Source organism: Lutjanus erythropterus, chromosome 7 (assembly GCF_056507025.1).
Source record: "Lutjanus erythropterus isolate fLutEry1 chromosome 7, fLutEry1.hap2, whole genome shotgun sequence".
Lineage (NCBI taxonomy): Eukaryota > Metazoa > Chordata > Actinopteri > Lutjaniformes > Lutjanidae > Lutjanus > Lutjanus erythropterus.
Window position 1 is genome coordinate 5481147 of NC_139323.1, and position 22775 is coordinate 5503921.

A 22775-nucleotide genomic window follows, 5' to 3' on the forward strand; every position below is an offset into this window, starting at 1 on the left:
CACATTTAAGAAGCTGAAATCAGAGAATTTAGACTTTTTTCTTTAAAAATTATTCAAACTGATTAATTGAATAAGAAAACAGTTGGAGACTAATTTAATAATTGATTAATTATTGCAGCTCTAGTCCAAAGTTTAAAAAGATTCTCCATATCTCATCTCAGTTTCACTAATTAACATGTTATGCCATTTGTTAAATACTTACAGAAAGCTTTGTATTTAGTTTACAGACAAGATTCATATGGATCTTCTCTAGTCAAGAATGCAAATGAGTGCATTTCCCTAAACGTTGAACTATTCCTTTAAGGTTTGAACGGTGCAGGTGGTGTAGAGGAAGCATTTCAGATTCACCTTGTCAAAGTAAAACTCAAGAGAGGTGTTGCTGTGTTTAGCCTTGGAAAATACTCATTCATGACTTCTTGTTTATTCATCATGAAATGATCATACAATAATTATGCAAAACAAAGAAAATGTGATATACAAACAAACAGTGCCAGCTCGGGTTGCTGTTTTTTGCGTCTTCATGGGCTAAAACCCAAAACAAATCAATTTGCATGGATCTTCTGCCTCTGTTTTCCAAGCAGAATGGAGACAGACATTGTGCATCTATGATAAAGATATCGCATGCCAAAAATAAGATTAAGGCTGACATGAATAAGAGGTCCCTTTTTGACAGGGAACTCTCAGCTTGTGCTCTACATTTTACCAAATGCAAACCTGTCTTAGTTGCTCCAGGTAAAAGTAACCGATGGTCTTTGCAAATATTACAAAACAATGCAACAGCACATGCAAAAAAGGCTCATACCTCATAATTTATACAGTAAAACTTATACACAGTTGCAGTGAACATGTACATCATATACAGTACATTACAACCAGTCACCTTGGCTGGATAAAGATTGTTTTCAGTACAGTATTTGTAGACCTCTGATTCATGTCTGAAAGGCTAAAGTAGTTTGTGCTGTTGATGTGCAGCCGATAGAGAAAATTAAAACTACAGATTTTTTTTACCCCTGGCCTGCAGTGCTGTTTATCCACCTAGATGTTTTTGTGTGAGTTGCAGTTTTGGAGATATCATCTGTAGAGATTTCTGCCTTTTCTCCAATATAATGGGACTAAGTGGCACTAAGTGGCACTTGGCTCGTGGTGCTCATAGATCATACCAAAAAACGCACTTGAAAAATTCAGAACCAGTTCAGGTAGATTCTAAAGTAATTCCAAAAGATTCTACAACAGAGAGAAAGTAGTTCCTACATGAAACTGCTCACAACAAGATCTGTGGATTATCCTGAGTAACCAGGTTATGATTTACAGAAAAAGACATTACTGTTTGAGTTTTTCATTGTTTTGGCAATTGTATCACCACAGGACTAGTGCCATCTAGTTCCATTTTATTGGAGAAAAACTCTGCAACTCACCCCAAAACAATCTAGATGAATCTAAGTAGCATGACAGACCAGAGGGGGAATGTGTATTTTTGATTTTGGAGTGAGCTGTCTTTATCAAGGAGATGCTGAGCCACTACAGTGGAACCAGCTCATGAAAAATGTACATGTCCACTAAATTATGTAATTTGTTATTGTCTTCCAAAAAATGAAAGTATCTTTGTTCAAATGCCAAAAATACAACAAAGACAGTATGTCTACCTTTAAATGTCCAGTGTGTAAGATTGAGGGGGATCTACAGGAAGAATATGGCTGAAATGGAACACAATCTTCATAAGTATGTTTTCTGTAGTGTATAATAGGGCTGCTGCTGGCCATTTGTGTGGCCTAAGCATAATTCCTTAATGACTTGCTTGTCACAAACTAATGATTTTAGTATCTTGAAATAGTGAGCTAGTATCAGAATAATGGCTTAGTGTGCAAGTCATTATTTGAGAAAGTTTCTCATTCTTTTGAGATATTAAGGCATTTTAATAAAGTTTCTCATTATAATGACTTACAGGATCTTCTTTTTTTTCTTCACACTGGCAGAAATGTGCTTCCATAGAGACATTTCATAGAGAAAACGAGCATATAATGCAGATCTGTTTCTCACTGTTAACTGAGACTCCAGTCTGCAGTATAGTTCATACACTACACTGATAAACCACAGAATTATAGACAAACATGAGGCTTCATGATGAATTTTTTTTTATCATGTTCACACTTCTATCCATATTCACACTAGGGGTGTAATGGTGCATTAATTTGGATTTAAATATCGATTCAGTGTTAAACCATCCAGTATGATCGATGCAAAGTGAACACAGCAAACTATACTGTCATCTTTAAAATATGCCTTAATTTTGAAAGTCCCATGGCATGTCTGTCACAAATGTCTGGAAGAGTTCAGTCATAAAATTGTGGAATCATAATTTAGTTGCCTTTTGTGAGACATAAATGTAAAGGGACGTATGATATTGACTCATAAAGATTGTGTGTCCATGAATTAAATGAAATCAAGATTGGATCGTGGCAGATTTTGTGATATCAGCAAATGTCATATTGCTGTCCAAAGAATTCATATAATCGAATCAAGAAAACTTGTGATTTATGTCTCTAGATCACACGCTGTTCCCTCACTTGTCTCTCTCTGTCGCAAGTCTGCATCACAATTTTTAGTAAATGATGGTTTTTATAATACTTCCCACGTCCATGATTAGGCTCTTTTGGTGCCTCCTCAGACGCGGTGCATGATGCGCGTATACGTAGTGGCAGTGCTGGTGTATAATCACCTGAAAATAAGAGTATTCGTGTTTTCGTTTCCTTAGAATGAGCCCTTTATATCTGCAGAGGCAGCAGGTCCTCTTCCTCAGAAGCCCCCATGTTGCACCACCGTGTTTCTACAGTAGCCCAAAATGGACAAACCAAACACTGGCTCTAGCTATGGCCTTTTACATTTTTTCACAACCATCACAGGTTCTCCTACATACTAGGAAAGCACAGGTGAGAAGAAGTGTTTGCAATTAAATCCAACACACTGGTGCTTGAAAGAATGAGTGACTGTGATCTTTTATCTTCGGTGGACAGTTTCAGAGAAATCCAATATCAGTATAAATCTGTCAAGGTTTTTTAATTCACAAAAGAACAAAATGGTATCTTGAGAGTGAATTCTTCCACATACATAACAAAATGTATGAGAATGCGGTTTTCACTTTAAAATCGGTATGGTTAAATAATAGACTTGCAGCCATCCAGTTCCCATTCATTGCACCATTCAGAAAATATCAGCATGATGTGAAAGTCCATGCACTGCAGACAGTATGTGGATATGGCACATTTATCAGCCTCAGCATGTACATCTTGTGAGACCGTGGTGGAGATGACTGATTGTAGGGTTGAGCAATAAGAACAGTATGAATCCCATTAAACAACAGAAGTGTGTCAGCTGTTCATACTGTTCATACTTGGAGCAGCTCTCCCTTTAATATCTCTGGGGGTATAAAGCCAGTATAGGCAATATTAGAAATCACTGAGCAGGACTGTTTTATGGCCGTTTTCTATTTACAAAATTTTTGCATCAATGTGATGAAGTACCTTTTTTTTTTTTTAGGTATTTAATTCAATGGATTAGCCAAAAACAGACATTAGCGTCTAGTTATGTTAGCTATCACAGGACTCTCAGTTGAATTTCCTGTAAATATACTATATCACAATATAAAATGACATGTACCATGATAAACGATTGTATCCACCCCTAAGTACTAGCTTCAATTTCATATCAATAGAAATACTTATGTGGGAGTATCTCCAAATTAAGATCACATTTCCCATTATCCCCTATCAATCTCTGCACTGATTGATCTGTTTTTTACTGTAATGATAATACTGTCTGAAATGAATGTGGCAACTGCAAGTAAAGTGTCAAAAGAGATACACTAACTAGCTTGTTAAAGGAACAGTTCCCCACAAAACTCAAAAATACATGTTTTTCCCCTGTAGTGCTAGTAATCCATCTAGATTGTTTTGTTGTGAGTTGTAGAGTTTATCAGCCATAGGAATGTCTGCCTTCTCTCCGGTGTAATGGGACTAAATAGCGCTCGGCTTGTGGGGTGGGTGGGGTTGCGGAGAAAAATTCAAAGCCAGCAAAAATCATGACCTGGTTACTTAAACTAATCCACACACCTTGTTGTGAACAGTTTACCACAAGCCTCCTTAAGTTCAATTATATTGGAGAGAAGGCAGATATCTCTACAACTAATATCTCCAAAACTCTACAACTCACACCAAAAAAAATCTTGATGGATTAATAGCACTATAAGCCAGAGGAAAAATGTGTATTTTTGATTTTGGGCTGACCTGCCCCTTTAATGTCTTTCATGGTGAAGTGAAGCTGCTCTCAGTTTGTTGCTGATGTTTGTGCCAAAATTGGGGATTTCTTTTAAGTTCATCCCACGAGTTCCTGTTTGATCCTGATGAGGGTGGGGGGGTTTCGGCCGCCTCGGCCCTCCCTCCGTAGAATGTATTCACTGAACTGAGAAGAGTCCACTCCGCCACCACACGAACATGTGATCCAGAAGCCTCTCTGCTGTAACCGCTCCAACACCTGCAGTCACACAAAGACCCAACAACAGCAGTCAGACTTTTTTTTTCTGATGGAGTGCTGACATCAAGAATCCTGCTTGGACAATAGATAGAGTTTGTTCAACATTTCATGGGTCAATTTTTCAAAATGTTTCCACTTTGATGCCTTCCACTGGTAGACTCTGAAGCTATTTTATTAGTCACATTAGTTTCCTAAAGCCCCAGTATGCCAAGTTGAATAGAAAATATTATTTACACCATATTTTTATCTTGAATCTTCACTGTAGATCTTTAGCTTAGAGCCATGTTTACAGGGGAAATCTCAGTCAGACAGATGCAGACATGCACACTGTCTGAACTGGGTGTGTGCAGTGTGATGGCGTGCACACGGCATGCCGGAACCTTAGGAGACTTGGATTACACCAGACGACCAGTATGGAGGCATTTTATGGTGTTTTTTTTTTCCAGTTGCTTTTTACGTCTGAAAACTGGTCACCATTCACTTCCATTGTTTGGGAGATTCTGGAACACTGTTTTCCTGTGAAACTCCAGCAGTGCTCTGTGGACTAAAGAAATAAACCTGACCCGTAATCGGCATGAGTGTGAGTAGATAATGACTGAATTTTCATGTTTGGGCAAACTATCCCTTTAAGTTGTGGTCCTTTGAACTTTCAAGGCCACAAGCTTAAACCGTAAAACAGTCACTCTAACCAGGTGAAATGGCTTCAATCACTACATTTTCTCCAAAAAAGGAAGTGTGTATATGACCCAAACTACACCAGACATTTTTGATTGTTTTACACATTCTGTGTGAAAGAAGAATAATCAGTCATTGATTAATTGTGTACCTCTTTGACTTACTTGTTATTTTGTATGCATGCTTAAAGGAGCAATATGTTGTATGTGCAAAAATGAGTACAGCAGTCCAAATAGTGAGTTGGAACCATAGACTGTATATTAAATAGGTTGTAATCATGTTTAATGTATGATCTATGGTTGAAGCAAGTTGTCCCCCCCCCCCTCCACAGACACAGCAGAGACAGGCTGGCTGCGGGGGCTCAGCAGGAGCTCAGGATGTACGCAACCTCATAAATTGACAATAATAAGCGATGACGAGCCCTCTTCTATAAGCTGATCAGCTGTTTATACGTCAAGTGTCTGTCTAAAAACAAAAGCCCTCTGCTCTGAAATAACACACTCTGGACGATGAGTTAAGTGGCTGCCTGCCTCTCTGCCTGCCAAACTCCATTTACATTTCGCTCAATTTAACAGTCATAAACATCTGCGTCTTCTACAAGATTATTAATGATTTTTCTCGTAAACAGACACTTACTTATTCAGCAAAAATTCAGCCTTAATTTGAACTGTGATTAATGTGAAACAGACGTACAAAACAGTTGCTCCAGTCCAGAATGGAAATTTCAAAGGACACTGCAGCGCTCATGTCAAGTGAAGCGAGTATATCAACTTAACATGTTCCCCCGATCTCCGATGACACATCATGGTCATTTTATTATTTATTACAGTAAATATATTGCAAATTTCTCCTTTAGCAGTGTTGCTAACAATAGCTGGGACAGAGGCCTTGGGCCCAGGACCACTCTCCACTTTCTCTAGGTAAAATCCATCCCACACTCAGCCTCTCTGTGCTGAAACATCGACTACTTCAGAAGTAGTCCATTAGTTTGTCTCCCCCTCCCCTTCGCGGTGACATTATCTGTGTTTGCCCTCAGGAGTCCTCTGTTCCTCTATACTGCATCTGTCTGACTGAGATTTCCCCTGAGACACACACACACACGCACGTACAGTAATGAAATGTGTCAGCCATCAATTTATCTGCACCCAAGAATGTTACTGACTGATTGTCAACATCTTCAGAATATTAAAGGGCTCTGACTGAGTATTGATACCGATAAGTCCAGAAAAACACACTTGTCATCATGCACTGATGGATGGTGTCATGCAGGGGGTGATGAAAAAAGACCAACACTTTCATCACAAAAACATGACATTAAAGTGTGGGAGATATTGGTTCTTGATTTGCATGAATTAGGTAAATATCTGGGTTACAGTGACTTTTTTTTTTTTTTAACTCATCTTAAAATGAACTTTGCAAAACTGTCTTAAATGACAGGTTGAAGCACCAAAGCACCAAATTATGATCCTCATTCACACTTTGTAGGGAAGCGATCTCTAGTGGCCATAGTAATTATGATGGGAGCAAAGGAGGAAGTCATTGAGAAACAAACACACCCAGACTTTCACCCAGGAGACCCCTGTTAAAGTCCTGTGGCTTATTTTAACTTACCTACGTAGCTTAACTTATGTAACCCACTTAACTTACTACTACTTAACTTGTACTTAACGTAAATTAACCTCCATACATACGTACTTTCATCCAAACCATGATCTTTTCTTAAACCTAACCACACTGCAAATGTTTTACAATGTTGTCGCTGGTATTCACCTATATCACCCATTCTTGAGAACTGGAACAAATCTTATCCTCCATGGAGTCTGCCATATTGCACTGGCATGTTTTGCACAAATTTTAATGTCTGTCAACAGTATTACGCAAGTTAATGTTAGCCACAGAGGCTAGAGTTTTCTCTTGTTTGACAACACCTGTCTTTCACTTCTGTGCTAAAGTACTCATCCACATTCTCAAATTGTAAATGTCAAACATGTTTGAAATTATTCTATAATAATTCTAAGAGCAAATCGGTGGGGTGAAGGCTGGATCTGTAAACTGCTCACATTACCAGATAATCTGAACATCGGTGCCGACTCGATGTCTGGTCCAGATTTCTCTCAAATCTTAGATGGTGGATATCAGGAAAATCAGCCTGAAACTCCTGTAGTGTGAGGCCAGTATATAAAACAAATAATACTATCAAAATACTACAGATATTCTAATGAAAATTATTGAAAAATCAGATTGCTGAAATGTTTCAATAACAGCCTGTGTAGCGTGCGTATACTTCATCCATCACAGGCTAAACTCTGATAGCAAGATAATAAGCAGAGGTAAAATAAAAATAATAAAAATTTTGAATGCTTCAAAAACACTGCACTTGTGGCCCCAAACAGGAGGAGTGTGGCTCAGGAGGAGAATATTTTGAGCAGCTGTGTTGGAAATGAAGAGGACAACAGAGAACTAAGAAGGAGAGCTAGTGGCTACTTAAGAAGTGCAGGTGAAATGTTCACTAAACCTGCTCACACCAAATGATGCAAAAACGGTTAGGGGGTACTCGGAGAGCTCATTATTTTCTGAGGTGGTACGTGTTGTAATAAGTTTGAGAAACTCAGCCCTAGAGGATTATACTGTATTCCAGGAAAATCTGTCAAATTATTTAAGGATCTATTTAAATGTAAATGTAGAAAATAAAGTGAAGGAATGTAAATCCGAAGAGATCAAGTCAATATTAGGACAAATCTATTTGTCCAAGATTATCTGCTCTCTTATCGAGGTGTGTCTACCAGAGTTACTCATGCCATCTCCAAAAATCTAGTAATCCATCAAGCAACCTGATTTCAAATACATTTGGAGAAATAAAACACATTCTATTAAAAAAGGAAGCGTGGTCAAAGAGGATGGTGGATGCATCTGAAATCAACACACATGTCTGCTAAGTGTCAGGCTAGTGCTGCTCAGGCTGCACAAAAGATAGAGACAGTGGTGCTAAAACATGCTGACAGAGAACCTGATCCTGAGAAAACAGCCCAGTCACTCCTGTCTGATCCCTTACAAACAGCGGTGTTGAAGGGTGTGAGTGTGTTTTGCACCTGGACAGAGTTGAGGTGGCAGTAGCCGTTGAGCGGGAAACGAGTGATGTGTGTTGAGTCCTGGTTCCAGCTGGTGTTCAGGGAATTGGACATGGCGTCTCTGACCTCGGGGAAAACCTCCTCGATCACGGCCCGGTGGGCGCTCACGCTGATCCTCTCGCCCAGCTCCGGAGCTACATGAATCACCACGCACTCGCACTCCACACACACACCCCCGCTTTCCCGCTCAGTCCGCCAACGCTCCAGCTCAGCCTGCAGAGGAGCCAGCTGGAAGAAAGTGGCCTCTTCATACAGGAGGGAGTACTCCTGCAGACACACACATAGAAAACACACACATTTTATTATGCAGTCATTACCAGTTAACTATGCACTTATTAACAGTTAACTATACCACCAGAGCTAAAGTTAAAACATTGTCTTATTAATGTTAATAAACACTTTATTTTGCTCTTATTAACAGTTAGCTATCCTTTTTGCAGCTAACAGATATAAAGTGAGAACAATGCCTTATAAAAGTTAATAAATGCTTTATTATGCACTTATTAACAGTTATTTATACCACTAGATCTACAGCTAGAAAAATATCTTATTAAAGTTAAAAAAAGCATTTCTTATGTATTTATTAGCAATTAGCCATACTTTTTGCAGCTATCAAATATGAAGTGCAATCAGTGCCTTATGAAGGTTAATAAATGCTTTATTAGGTGCTTATTGACAGTTAACTATACCACCAGGTCTCAAGCTAGAACATTATCTTATTAAGGTTGAAAAATCTTTTATTATGCATTTATTAGCAATTAGCTATAATTTTTGCAGCTACTAGATATAAAGCACAATCAGTGCCGTATGAAGGTTAATGAATGCTTTATTATGCACTTATTAACTGTTAACTATGCTTTTTGTAGCTACCAGATTTAAAGCGAGAACAATACCTTAGTTAATAAATCCTTTATTATTTTCTCATTACCAGTTAATTATGCCATGCAGATATGCAGATAACACATTTTGTTGGTGTTGGTGTTAATCTATTAACTGTTAGTGCCAACATGAACTACCACTCCAGGATGGTGACGGCGATGCTTGACAGTCATTGGCCACTGAGCCCTCAACCATTGTAACAGAGGTCATGGCGATTTAAACTGCAGAGGCAATAAAGTGCAAATAAAGGATGGGTTTATTATCCTAACTATGATTATACATCACAGCTTTGATTTACTTAAAGACAACTGTTTATTTTAATCACACAGTTTACTGCCCAGTGAAAGAATGTTTGAATTTAGGCACAACTTTCAAAATCATTTCTAAATCTTCAACCCTGATACAGCAACATCAACAGCATCATTTCTTGGGTTTGGTCATCTGAAATATCACAATGCACAGCAATGCAGTATGATGTATAATGTAATAAAATTGCTGAGTGTGAAATAACTTACATATAATTTAGGAAATTAGAATTAATAGAAGCAGTTTAATTACTTCAATCAAATTGGTAGCACTTTTAAAAAAATGTTTAATAAATGAAACAATTGTGCAGCTCCTCTTGACACCCCCAGTTGTATTAGATGAAATGTATCTAATCCAACACAATACAACCTCAGAGACTGACAGGAAATACAGTACCAAACATCACTTGCTATAAACAGCTAACTGCTAACTGCTGTTTGCTCAGTTAGCCATGCAGCTATAGCTGACTCAGCCCCGGGGTGCCAGGAGCCAAACAGGGCAAGAGAACCACCTTGGTACCGTGTTCCCTGTCAACAAACCGGTCTCTGTTTGTCTCAGAGGCTGTGTTTGGTCTCGGTCCGACTGTACTCACTGGGAGCACGAAATGCACAGAACATACGACTTCCATAAAATGTAACAGAAGTATGCAAAAGTGTGACTGTACAGGGCATCTCTCAGCCACGATAACTTCCTCTAAGCAGTTCTCAGGGTAGGTTCTGTAAGTGGTCTATAGACTGAAGTGACAATAGTTAAAATTCTTCCTCTGGCAGTCTTGACAGTACATGTGTTTATTGGCCTCCCTGTAATTTGGGACTGTTGAGACACACTGCGGTGATAAACTGTGGTAGTACCTGATCAAAGCTCTACAGACACTCACTTTGAAGTCATCAGGGATGAGGAGTTTGGAGGTCCGGAGGAAGTTGAGTATGTAGCGGAACATGGGGCCGTCTCGATCGATGAAGTAGTGCTGCTTTAGACTGTCCAACACTATGGGCTCTGTCCCTTCAAACAGACGGCCGATCCTGACGGAGACAATAAAGACAATAACCAAACCAAATGTTGGGGAGGCTGTAAAGTCTACTGGTCACAGATGTCCTAAACAGTGCTGCAGTAGCTGAATGTTCAGACCTTGTTAACATATTAAAAAAGTACACTTAGCCAATTTTCAATTGGCTGCTGTGAGTAGGACTGAGGAAAATTGGAAGCAAGGTTCAGTGACAATGCCCAGTTTAGTTCCATTATACATCTACGTACCAGACCAAGTAAGACTGTAGCAGCAAAACCCATGGCTTATAAATTCAGATTTTTTTTGTGAGAGGATGAATATGCAGAGGTGGCAAAAGTACACACATTCTGTACTCAAGTACAAGTACAGATACTTGTGTAAAAAAAAATGCAAAAATACTGATACAACTTCTTTACTCAAGTAAATGGGATAAAGTACAGGCTCTGAAATGTACTCAAAGTACAAAAGTAAAAAGTCTCCCTGTGAAGGACATTTCCTCTGGTGTTTTTTTGTGCAAAGCTAAGCTGAACCTCACCTTTTCACGGTTGAGATGCTCTCTCTTTCAGTTTCGTCTTGTGTACAGTGTGTTTGTCACTTTTATGTCTTGTTAACGTCATTATACGTCTTGTTATGTATTGTCACATCTTTTTCTTCTTGTTTGCGCCATCTTTTGTCTTGTTACAACTTTTACATTGTTTTCATCTTATGTTGTTTTCATCTTGTTACATCTTGTTACGATGTTTTCATTTTGCTGTCATTTTCATCTTGTAATATTGTTTTTGTCTTCTTACATCCTTTATACCATTTTCATCCTGTTACGGTTTGTTACAACTTTTACGTTGTTTTCGTCTTATGTTTTGTTGTGTCTTGTTACGTTGTTATCGTCTTGTTATATCATTTTTGTCTTGTAATATTGTTTTTGTTTTGTTACTTTTTTAAAGCCATTTTCATCTTGTGACGTCTTGTTACAACTTTTACGTTGTTTTTCATCTTGTTACTTCTTTCACACCATTTTCGTCTTCTTATGTCTTTTACGTCATTTACATCTTTTTCGTCTTATGTCTTTTCATTTTAAAAATGTAAGGAGTACAATGTACAAATATTTGGGTCAAATGCAGGGAGCAAAAGTAAAAGGTTGCCTGAAAAAAAATACTCAACTAAAGTACAGGTACCTGAACAATCTACATGAGTACAGTAACAAAGTATTTATACTTAACTACTTCCCATGTCCGAGAATTATTTCTTATGACAGACATACTTTAATGTACTTTATAAGATGTTGTCAGAGCGCAGATTTGTGTTAGCCAGTATGCATAAAAATGTAGTCTGAGAAGCAATTGACATGAAAAGCAATGGGGTGGTTAAGTTAATGGAGCACCAGCACTTAGTGTACTAAATGAAAACAGTTACACCATCAGTCACAGACGTGCTGAATGCCACTGAAGCGCTCTGACAATCACCTCTATTATATTTGAGTTTTAAAAGCAACATCAGGGCACTGACAGTGATCCACATAATCAGTCGGTGCAGGAAGAAAGAAAAAGCTCATGGGGGTCAAGATGAACAGTGAATCATCAGCAAAGAGAAACAGTGATGGCAAGTGGAAGCTCACTAACAGGGACGGATGGATGATTCACAGGGCAAAACACAGAGTGAGTGATTAGATATTTCTGCCATTTTGTCCACCTCTGTAGTTGGTATGGTCTTCAGTGTTGTGTGGCTCACTGTGAAACTGAATCTCTTATTTTTTTTTTATGTCAAAGGATAAATATGTAATGTATTTACTGTACTGTACATGAAATGACCAGGTCATGTCGACAGAGATTAAGGAAACATGGTAAGTGAAATACTGACTTCTCTGACAACACATCTGCCAGCATGTTCTCCTTTGAAATTTCCATTCTGGTGCAAAAAATCTTTTCAAATGTTTTTCTTTTGACCACCAGGCTGGGGGAGTAACAGATTACATGTAATGGGATTACATAATCTGGATACAAAAAGTACAGTTACAAATGTCTGTTACAGTTGCCAGTGAAAAGTCTTGTCTGACAGTAAACTGGAGTTGGACAAAACAAGACATTTGAGGACCTACTTTTCAAAGGACAAGGTTGTGACAGGATTAAGTTATCAATTAGTCATTTTGAGTCTTTTTTTTATTTTTTTAAAAAAAGTCAAAATTCTCAGATTTCAGCTGCTTAAATGTGAACATTTTCTGGTTTCTTTCCTCCTCTCTGACAGTAAACTGAATATCTTTGAGTTGTGGACAAAACGAGACATTTGAGGACGTCATCTTGACCTTTGATCAACATTTTTCACAATTTCTGTGAATTCATAAAATAACTGACCCATAATCACTAATAAAAAGAATCATTCATTTCAGCCTTAAAAACACTATATTAGGCTAAACAGGTCCACCATATTTTATCTTGAGGTAATCCACAAGTAATGGAAAGTAATCAAGTATAGTAGTATAGTACTAGTATTGTGATATTAGTATTATGTTACTGACGACATTTTTACAGGTAATTAGTAACTGTATTGGAATACATTGTTAAAGTAACCATCCCACCCTTGCGGATGACTTTATGATGACTTTGACTATCATACCAAACACCTTGATATAAAGCAAGGTGTTGGCTGTGTTTTCAGGAGTTGAATGTATTTTAAGCATTTGTTGCTTATTGTTTTTTTCTCTCACCGTGACTCGGGGTACTTTGTGAGGGTGCCCAGGCTGCTGGTGTACATGTGTCCTCCCACGTCGATGTGGACGGGAGCGTTGGTTTTGGTGAGCTTGGCTGGTGTGGGGATGCCAGCTGAACCCAGCGGAGATACGGGAGACACGGAGACCATCTGCTGACTCGACATGCTGCTGCTGCTGCTGCTGCCACGGCTGTCCTGCGACACAAAACACACACACACACAGTCATGGTAGTAATAATAGTATTAGAGGAAACTGTAGCAGTGGTGTGGTTGTCAGATGTCAAGAGGCCAGTCAGACATTTACTACAAATGTCCAATAAAGTCCATCCTGTACAAAATATTCAACTTATCATAGAGATGTTTGGTGCGTGCCTCGAGCAGACTCACAACTGACTGGATCATCCCACATCAGTTGGTATTTAAATGTGGGGTCTGCATAAGTGAACAGTTTCAGTATAGTTTATCATCATTATACTAGTGTGGTGGAGGCACAAAATTATATGAGGAGAGCATCAGACACTGGCCTCTCACTCGAGACTGTCCTCCAGGGCAGGGCCACGGCGGCCATGCCTGCAGGGCTCCTTCACTTTGGCCTTATGCCCCTCAAAAAATTCTATGCGCTGCAGCCAAAGTGGCCTTGATGCCCCGTCTGCTCTGCCCCAGCTGCTTTTGCCCTTTTCTCCTCTGCCTCTTTCCTGTCAAAACAGTTTTCAGACACTACTGTCTTTTGTTGAGATTCTGACTGGGCAACATCAAGTGAAGTGCTGTGCACATGGCCAGTGGTGGATTTGATTTTGAGCTTGGTATGAACTGCTGGAAAACCTCTGGGCTGCAGACTCCCAGCAGAAAGAGCATGAATATGGATAGAAGTTTGGACATGGTGTAAACTTTCTTTGAAGCCTGATGTTACTCCACAAGTCTGTGGTTTACACTGCAGACTGGAGCGTCTGTTAAGCAGAGACGGGAAGCAACTTAGTACAAATACTTTGTTGTTACTTGAGTTCTATTGCAAGATGAAATCAGTGTAAAAAGGCATAACAAGATGAAAACAACAAGACATAACAAGGCAAAAACAACACAAAACGTGTAACAAGACTAATACGACGTAACAAGACAGAAATGACCAAGACCAAAATGACATAAAAGATGTAACAAACTGAATAAGATGTATGAAGATGTAACAAGACCAAAACGAAGTAACAAAATGAAAACGAAGTAACAATATATAACAAGATGAAAATTATGTGAAATACATAACAAGCCAAAAATTACATAAGAAAACAACACAAGACAAAAATGTAGAAACAAGACAAAAACAATGTAAAAGATGTAACAAGACCCATACGACATAACAAGACAAAAATGGCAAAAGATGTAACAAACTGAATAGGATGGATTAAGCTTTAAGAAGACCAAAATGATGTAAAAGGCATAACAATACAAAAACGATGTAAAAATATATAACAAGACGAAAATTATGTAAAATACATAACAAGACAAAAATGACTTAAGAAAATATAACAAGACAAAAACAATATAAAAGATGTAACAAGACAAAAAAACTGTGTAAAAAGCATAACAAGACGAAAACAACATTAAATACATAGTAAGCTGAAAACTATGTAAAAGAAATAACAACATAAAAATTACATAATGAGACAAAACAGATAGAGGAGACTCAACGGTGGAGAAAAGGTGAGCTTCAGTCAGCTTTACACAGAAATAGTAGAACTGTGTTTCAGATGACGACTTTTTACTTTTATACTACTTTTAGTACATACAAAGCCTGTACTTCTTCAATTTTACTTGAGTCATGAAGTTGACTTTTACCAGTCTTTTTTGAAACAAGAACTTCTGCTTGAGTAAAGTGTTGCCACCTCTGCTTTCAGCAGTGACGAACAGCTACATCTGCTTTACATACACTTGTATTTTCATTGCGCTGCTGTCTACAGAAGTCCATTACCACCAGTGTGATTAAAAAATAAGATCCAGTAAGTCATTATAATAAGAAACTTCCTCAAAATAATGACTTAATATCTCATAATAATAAGTTAGTATCTCAAACTTATGAGAAACTTTCTCTTTATTTTTCAATCTCTATTTTGATAATGTTTCTTATTATTTTGAGATACAAACTCAGCGTCATTATATAGACTGAGGTCAAACTGACTTCCAGAGTATCTGTAGGTAGTGTTAATAAATTAGGGAAAAAGTACAAAAGTATAATCATTCCAAACCCTGTAGTTTAGTTCATTATGTTTTAACATTATAGTTTTATTTGATGGCGTTGCTGGTATTTGGTCTTCGTGCCATCAAAAAATTGAGGTGACCTCCTCCCTAAAACAAGCAGTGTTAAGAAAATTACTCTGGAAGTGCTTATTACTCCTTCAAAAAAAGTAATGCGACTTGACTGATTATTTGGTACTTTGGTAAGTGTCTCTTTTCTAGTATAAGCGTAACATTTTTTCTTTGAACCCTCTGGACCCCATACCATCCGCTCACTATCGGATGTGATAAAAGCTTGTTATTTTAAAATCATCCCCGGTGGATTAAAATACAGAAAAAGTCCTGAGCTTTGTGTTGTACATACTTTAAGTCATCATCAATAACCAGAACTGGATATATTGATCATAACATTGACCTTATAACCTTTACCTCTTTTAAATATCGCTTTTTTTTTTTTAGAATAATATGTTTTCCTCCTTTAACCCTCTAGACCCCATAACACCTATTGTGTATTTCACTATAGCATGCAGGAACACTTGTCCTTTTAAAATCATCCCCAGTAGATTAAAATGTGGAAATAAAGTTGTCATATAACCAACCTATAATCATATATTGATTGTGACATATTGACCTTAGAACCTTTACCTCAGATAAATGTCTCTTTATAAGCTCAGAGTAACTTATACAGACTCATCCTTACCAAAAGATTCATTATTACAGACACTCAGAGGTCACAGATTTGACTATTTTTGATTTAGAACAAAAAATACATATGATTTTAGTGAAAATGTGCAAATCTTCGTGGGGAAGTCTTGGGGAACCCCTATGATTTTTGCAGGGAACCAGTGTTCCAGAGGGTGTGGACCAGCAACATATTTAGTCATCATTAATGTGGAGGACTTGTCTCTTTAGTCTCCTTCTCACTGCTGACATGTTGTGCTGTGTGGGAGGATCCTCACCACTGATCTCATAAATCTCTGAATACACCACTGCCTTTTGAAGCTGCACGAATCAATATTTGTATTTTACATTTTATTTTTAATCCCTTGCAGGGAAATTGCATGTTTTCACTCTGTTCTTATTTAACACGCACACCGGGTCTGAAAGGAGCAATGAGTTTACTGCCTTTATGAGAACAACTTTAAAAGTGATAATATTTAAGTCTTGAGTTTACACATTGTTCTTTTTCAACTGTTTAGTTCATAACTATGACTTTTTAAAAATCTCATAATAATTTTTTATGACATAATAATGACTTTTTTATCTCATAATTATGACTTGAAAAAATAATATATAATAATGACTTTTTATCTCATAATTATGACTTAAAAAAAATATATATAATTATATATATAATGAATTAAGGCCTTTATTCTCATAAAAATGACTCTTTTTTAAATCTTATAATTATGACTTTTTTAAATCTCATAATAATGACTTTTTTAATCTCATTGTAATGACTTTTTTTAAAATCTCATAATAAGTAACTCATAATTTCAATTTTTTTCAATAATGATTTGCCATGAGGATATTTTTCTCTCTCACAGGTGAAAATAAGCTTCCTTAGCTTGATATCCCCTGCTCATATAGAATTTTATTTGAGGTCTTATATTTATCAGGACTATGTTCCATCAATACAGTTCGACAGCCAAGTGTCTCCATCTTTCCTCTGCAATGAGCCAATCACAGTGCACCCTGTGACCTCCTGTGAGCTGGCAGGCCGGACAGTAGGTGAAGTTTTTGAGAAGTGCTGATGATTTAGAATCAGAGCCTCCGGGCTGCCAGATAATACCAGAAGCCTGACAGGAGGCAGAGAAATACAAGCCCAGCCTGTCAGACACACAGATATGATATTCCAGATTGCCTTGTAGGCTCCTTTACCATGCCAGGTGCCTGGCGAGAAGCAGCGCATTTAGCTCAGGAAGAAGCAATCGGCAGCCTGGTAGGAGGCCAGTGCCTGACAGGTTGGGAACAAAGGTCCCCTGGGCTCTCACTCAGCTCTCTTCTCCACTATTTTCTTTCATTCTGATCCAAACTGCTCTCTTTAAACCCTGTTCGCCTGCGCTTTATTGTTTTCTGTTCAGTTGTAAGCCTCAGAAGGTCAGAACTCAAGTCTGTGGCTTGATTTGACAAAAGTCTGGCTGAGTGAGCACAATTGTTGTGTTTGCCAACCCAGCACAACTTGGGATTTATTGGTGAGTTCTGCTTTCTGCAGAGTAGTTTTTCTTTATCTTTTTGGGCCAGATATTATGGAGTAAAAACATCCAATATTGTTGGCATTCTCATGCATAACCCATAGAGGGCAGTGGATTAATGCCTTAGGCCTCAGATACATTCATACTGAACCCGTCCCTGGTTAGCATATTTCAACCCAAACCTCATTAAAGCCTGACACTTTTTTTTTTAACAAGTTTCCCTCTATGTACCAAACAGTAAAACAGTAGGAGTTGGCAGTGACAGGTGACAGGGACAATACATGGGGGGACTTGGAATTGGAAACTACACGATTTGGGAGAAGAAAAAAAAAAATACAACTGCAGCACAAACCCAACAAGGCCCGACCCAACCCAAACCCATCGGGTTCCATCGGGTTTGGGCACAGACCTCAAACTCTACTGCAGCTCCTCCTCCCATTATGAACTTTTGTGTCTGCCTGCTGTTTGTCGTCTGGTAGGTAGAGTGAGTTTATCAGAGCCTTTCTCACTGAAAACAGCGACTGCTTTAAACCAACCTTGTCACAGCTGCGAGACTGAGTCAAAACAGTGAAGTTGAAGGGCATAAAAACCAAAACAGTGAACTGAATGACGGTGAAAGGCTCTGCAGAGCTGAGAGGAACTTGCAAGGTTGAGTGACTCTCTGTGGCTTCGTCACCATAGGCAACACTTTTCACATAATACAACTGACTCTCACTGTTTACATTAGTACAGCTTTAAAGATACCGTAAAAACCTTACTCTGAATGTGGTCACTTACTGAATACAGATTACATGGCATTTTTTAGAATTCTTCAAGTAATCTAATCTGAATACTTTTGGATTACTACAGATTCAGACACTGAATATATTGCACCTGATACAAAAAAGGATGCAGGCGGAAATTTGAGTTCTTTTTCTCTGTAAACACTTTTTGAGTATGGTTGGTCAAAACAAATTACCCTTAAAGAAACAGTACTGGCACAAACTACAGGAGTACTATTCTACCACATGTGGAATGCTGTTTGTTTTGTGCAAGAAAGGCCACGTGGAGGAGACTTACTTAAAATGTTTATCTTGGAGAGTAACAGATTATGTGTAACAGGATTATGTAATCTGGATACAAAACAAGGAAACTGCATTCCATTACAGTTACAGATAAAAAAAGATGTAATCTGATTTCAAATATATGTAGTAAAAATGTGAATTATTAGTAGGATTACAATTTTAAAATAAAGAACAATATCCTACCATGCACAGTTCACACACAGCTGACAATTCATTATCATGACGTCTAGTGAAAAAATGCTTTACTGGGTGGAAATTTAACCATTTTTTCAATTATCAATCGATTGATCAGTAAATTGCGCACAGCAAAGGAAGGAAGGAAGGGAGGGAGCTGACCAAATGAATAAACTTAATTACGAACATAAAACACTTGTAGCTACAACAACAACAATTAATCTATTGTTAATCAACTATTGAATTACACTTCATGTATTTTGATAATCAATTCATCATTGTCAGTCTTTTTTTAAGAAAAAAAGTCAAAATTCTCTGATTTCAGCTTCTTAAATGTGAATACTTTAATATTGTGATACTTGGATTACATTACTGATTACATTTAACAGGTAATTAGTAACTGCATCAGAATACATTTAAAGCATCCCCCCTACCTTGTTCATAAATCATCATTTTCATTAGTTAATAGAACTTTGGTTATCATGAAAAAAATAGTACTATCCATTATATTATTTAATATAATTATAATTATGGACAATGTTTTTTTAAACTGTAAAATTACACATTTCTGAAATGTGATATGGGCTGATTGTAGTTACTTATTTTTTGTAATCAGATTATGTAATCTGATTACATGTAATCTGTTATTACTCAACCATGCCACTACACATGGGTAAACTAACACACAAATTCAAATATCAGCGTTACTTTAAAAAGAATCATCAGTTTACAAGTTATTTTTATCTTTGTCATGATTACAATCACTGTTCAAGACTTTGATGATGAGTTCACTGTCATGTATGACATCTATGTGCACATTATTTATAAAGAATACCTCCTCCTTAAAAGATGGCTCTGCCTGATGTAAAGCTGACACCATAACTTGACAGTTTGTATGAATGGCCCGGGGCTGCAGCTAACCATTATTAATCTGTCGGTCATTTTCTGGATTAATCTATTAACTAATCCTGTCACAATCTTGTCAGATGAAAAATAGGCACTTTTGGATCTATTTTTTTTAAATTGTGTCTGCAACAGTTATTTTCATTGTACATCAATCTGTTGATAATTTTCTCCATTAATGAATTCGTTGTTTGGTCCATAAAATGGTGAAAAATGTTGATAAGTGTTTCCGAAAGCCCAAGGTGACGTCCTCAAATGTCTTGTTTTGTCCACAACTCAAAGATATTCAGTTTACTGTCAGAGAGGAGGAAAGAAACCAGGAAATATTCACATTTAAGAAGCTGAAATCAGAGAATTTTCTTTTTTTTTTCTTTAAAAGAAAGATTCAAAGTCATTAAGCGATTATCAAAATAGTTGCTGATTATTTTAATAATGGATTAATCAATTAATCATTGTAACTCTAGAATGGACGTATCTGCAGTGTGTTTCTCACACGGTGCGGCTGATGGACACAGAGCGGCTTTTTTCTGCCTGCGGCGGATTTTACGCACGAGCTGTTAACACACACAACAGTTTACTGATAAACAGTCACATGACCCGTGTTACCTGTGTGGACACCGACACCGGGGAGCGGACGACGGGCTGCGGGTGGATCTGGGTCTCCGTGGGTCTCGCGGGCACCGGCTCGCTCTCGTTCCGCTCCACAGGCGACTCGGCGCGTGTCCCGGGGCGCACGCACTGCTTCTTGGCGTGCGGAGCCGCCGGGTGCTCCTCAGCGGCTCTGCTCAGCGTCACAGCCGCTGCGTTTGCCGTCGGTGCTGCTGTCGGTGTCCGCGGCGGCTTCACGTCCGCGCTGTCCGTCACCCTGCGCAGGTACGGGATGACGAGCTGCAGGTGGGACTGCGTGTGGCCGTTCACGGTCTCCGAGGCAACGTACAGCGTCGTGGTGTGTCTGGAGCCCGCGGCGCCCACGATGCTGTTGAGCGTTGCTATGGAGACGGCGCCGATGCAGTGGTTGGTGTAGGTCTTGGAGAGTTTTGCAGCGCGCGACAACATCTGCATCCTCGTGCCCAACAGGTTCTTGCCGATGGCTTTGTTCTCGAACCACGTCACGTCGCTCGCGCAGCAGTGGTCCCGGGGTCGCTGGAAGAACGCGCGGCACAGCGGGTTCCGTTTGGACACATACCGAACGAAGCTGTTGTACGGACACTGGTCCGTCCCGGTCTCATACATGCGCGGCAGCGTGTCCTCGTCCGCGTCCGGACGCTTCTTGGTCCACGCGGCGGAGCGGGACTTGTGATAGGGTCCCAGAGCTTTGAAGTATACAAACTTCCGGCCGTCTTCATCCACCGCCAGACCGAACGAGTCCTCCTCCAGCTCGCGCTGGTTCTCACGGCCCCGCGTGCAGAAGTACATGCAGGTCTCGAACCAGACCTTGTTGAGGAGTCCGAACGGGGTGTCGGTATTGAACACAGAGGACTCGTACAGTTTCCGCAGGTCGGAGCGCGTGATGGCTTGTTTCTGGACCACGGGACCGGCTCCCTGCTCTTCCAGCCTCCGGATCACCGCGGCCAGGGTCAGGTTGGCGCTGCGCAGCTCCGGGTCCTTGGTGAGGTCTAGGGTGCGGCAGTAGGGCGGCTCGTTCAGGTACCGGTTCAGGGAGCTCCGGATGCTGATGAGGGAGGACTTGCTGTAGAGCTGGCCGCTCTTGGAGCGCGCCTCCGCGTAAAATGAGCGCAGCACGGAGCAGAGCGCCTCCTTGTCCAGACTTTCAAAGTCCGGACTCTGCGCTTTCTCACTCAGATACTCTCTGAAGATCCGGACTGCGTACCGGGTGGCCAGCCGGGTGTTCTCACTCAGCCGGTTCCGCTCTGAGCGCTGCAGGTCCCCCTCCAGGTGAGGGTCCAGCCCGGCGGGGGTGCTGCAGCTGAAGGGGTCCGCCTCCCCCTCCTCCTCCCCCCGGTCCATACTCTGCAGAACGACCGCCTGCGCGGAGCCGCTGGAGTCCAGCACCGTGCTCCCTGACTCCCACTCCAGCTCCACAGCATCTCTGTCGGACTCTTCGTCCCCCTCCTCCCCGGTGATCTGGACCTCCTGGATCTCATCTTCATCCTCCTCCTCCTCGGTCTCCTCCTCCTCCTCCCGGCTCCTGTCCGGGCAGCTCAGCCGCTCCTGCTCCGTGTCTCCGCTGCCAGGCATTCTCGCCATATTGCGGTCTGTGAAGCAGTCCTCCGGCAGCGCGCATGCGCTATATTGGACCGCAGCGCTGAAAGCCTTTTGTGTTTAAGTGACCTTCAGCCGTGCACGCGCTTTTTTAAGGTACAAGCGCGAGCGCAGCGGGAGGGTAAATTTGGAAGCGCGCTCCTGTCAGCAGGCTGCAGTATTGGACTGAGCGCATATTGGACCAGAACAGAGTGTGAGGAGGAGGAGGAGAGGACTGCAGAGTGTGTGTGTGTGTGTGTGTGACCTCCAGCATCATCAGAGACAAACACACACAAAACACCAGGATCTGGACTTTTAACATCAGTTTGATCTGTCTGACTGCCAGGAAAGAGACGACAGACATCCAGCTTCTCAACTACAAGCTGAGTTCAGGCAGATTTGCTTTTTAGCACCTCAACTGGTCTTACTGCAGTATCATTATTATTACTATTTTAAAAAGACAGGGATTTAAAGGTGGAGGAGGACATGCAGTCACTGCTGTGATGAAATCTTTGTACAGTGTGTGTTTCATCTTGTTTTGCTTGTTTTAATAGTTCTCCTATTTACATGTGAATAGCTCTTTTATGTGTTTATGTATGTGTTGCATGCACAGATGAATTACTGGGCACCTGGCCCGGGGCCCCGCTGGGCTTCACTTGCAAAATGTCACTCAAAGAAACTGACTTCAAAGAGACACATAAAGACTACAAAAGGCACAAAATGATCACAAAGAAATGCAAAATGACTATTAAAATGAGTGAAAGTACCAGCAATACCTACAAAGTGACAT

General features: G+C 39.7%; 1 protein-coding gene across 1 annotated transcript; it reads right to left on the minus strand.

Annotated features, from left to right (window-relative positions):
• Nucleotides 1-4060: 4060 nt before the first annotated feature.
• Nucleotides 4061-22191, minus strand: LOC146323472 (uncharacterized). Its single transcript, XM_084722113.1, has 5 exons — nucleotides 20390-22191; nucleotides 13220-13416; nucleotides 10393-10537; nucleotides 8292-8597; nucleotides 4061-4527 (listed from the first exon to the last, which is right to left on the minus strand). Exons 1-5 carry the CDS (start codon nucleotides 21989-21991, stop codon nucleotides 4369-4371), a joined length of 2409 nt encoding a protein of 802 aa, XP_084578239.1. The 5' UTR covers nucleotides 21992-22191; the 3' UTR covers nucleotides 4061-4368.
• Between the last annotated feature and the right edge of the window lie 584 nt (nucleotides 22192-22775).

What these genes read in the sequence shown, in the direction of transcription:
- LOC146323472 (XM_084722113.1), bottom strand. Translation starts at nt 21,991, where the DNA reads ATGGCGAGAATGCCTGGCAGCGGAGACACGGAGCAGGAGCGGCTGAGC. An exon ending in TCATCCCTGATGACTTCAAA is followed by an intron (nt 8,598 to 10,392) that starts GTGAGTGTCTGT and finishes GTGTGTCTGCAG; the next exon opens with GAGTACTCCCTCCTGTATGA. An exon ending in GCCACCTCAACTCTGTCCAG is followed by an intron (nt 4,528 to 8,291) that starts GTGCAAAACACA and finishes GTGTGACTGCAG; the next exon opens with GTGTTGGAGCGGTTACAGCA.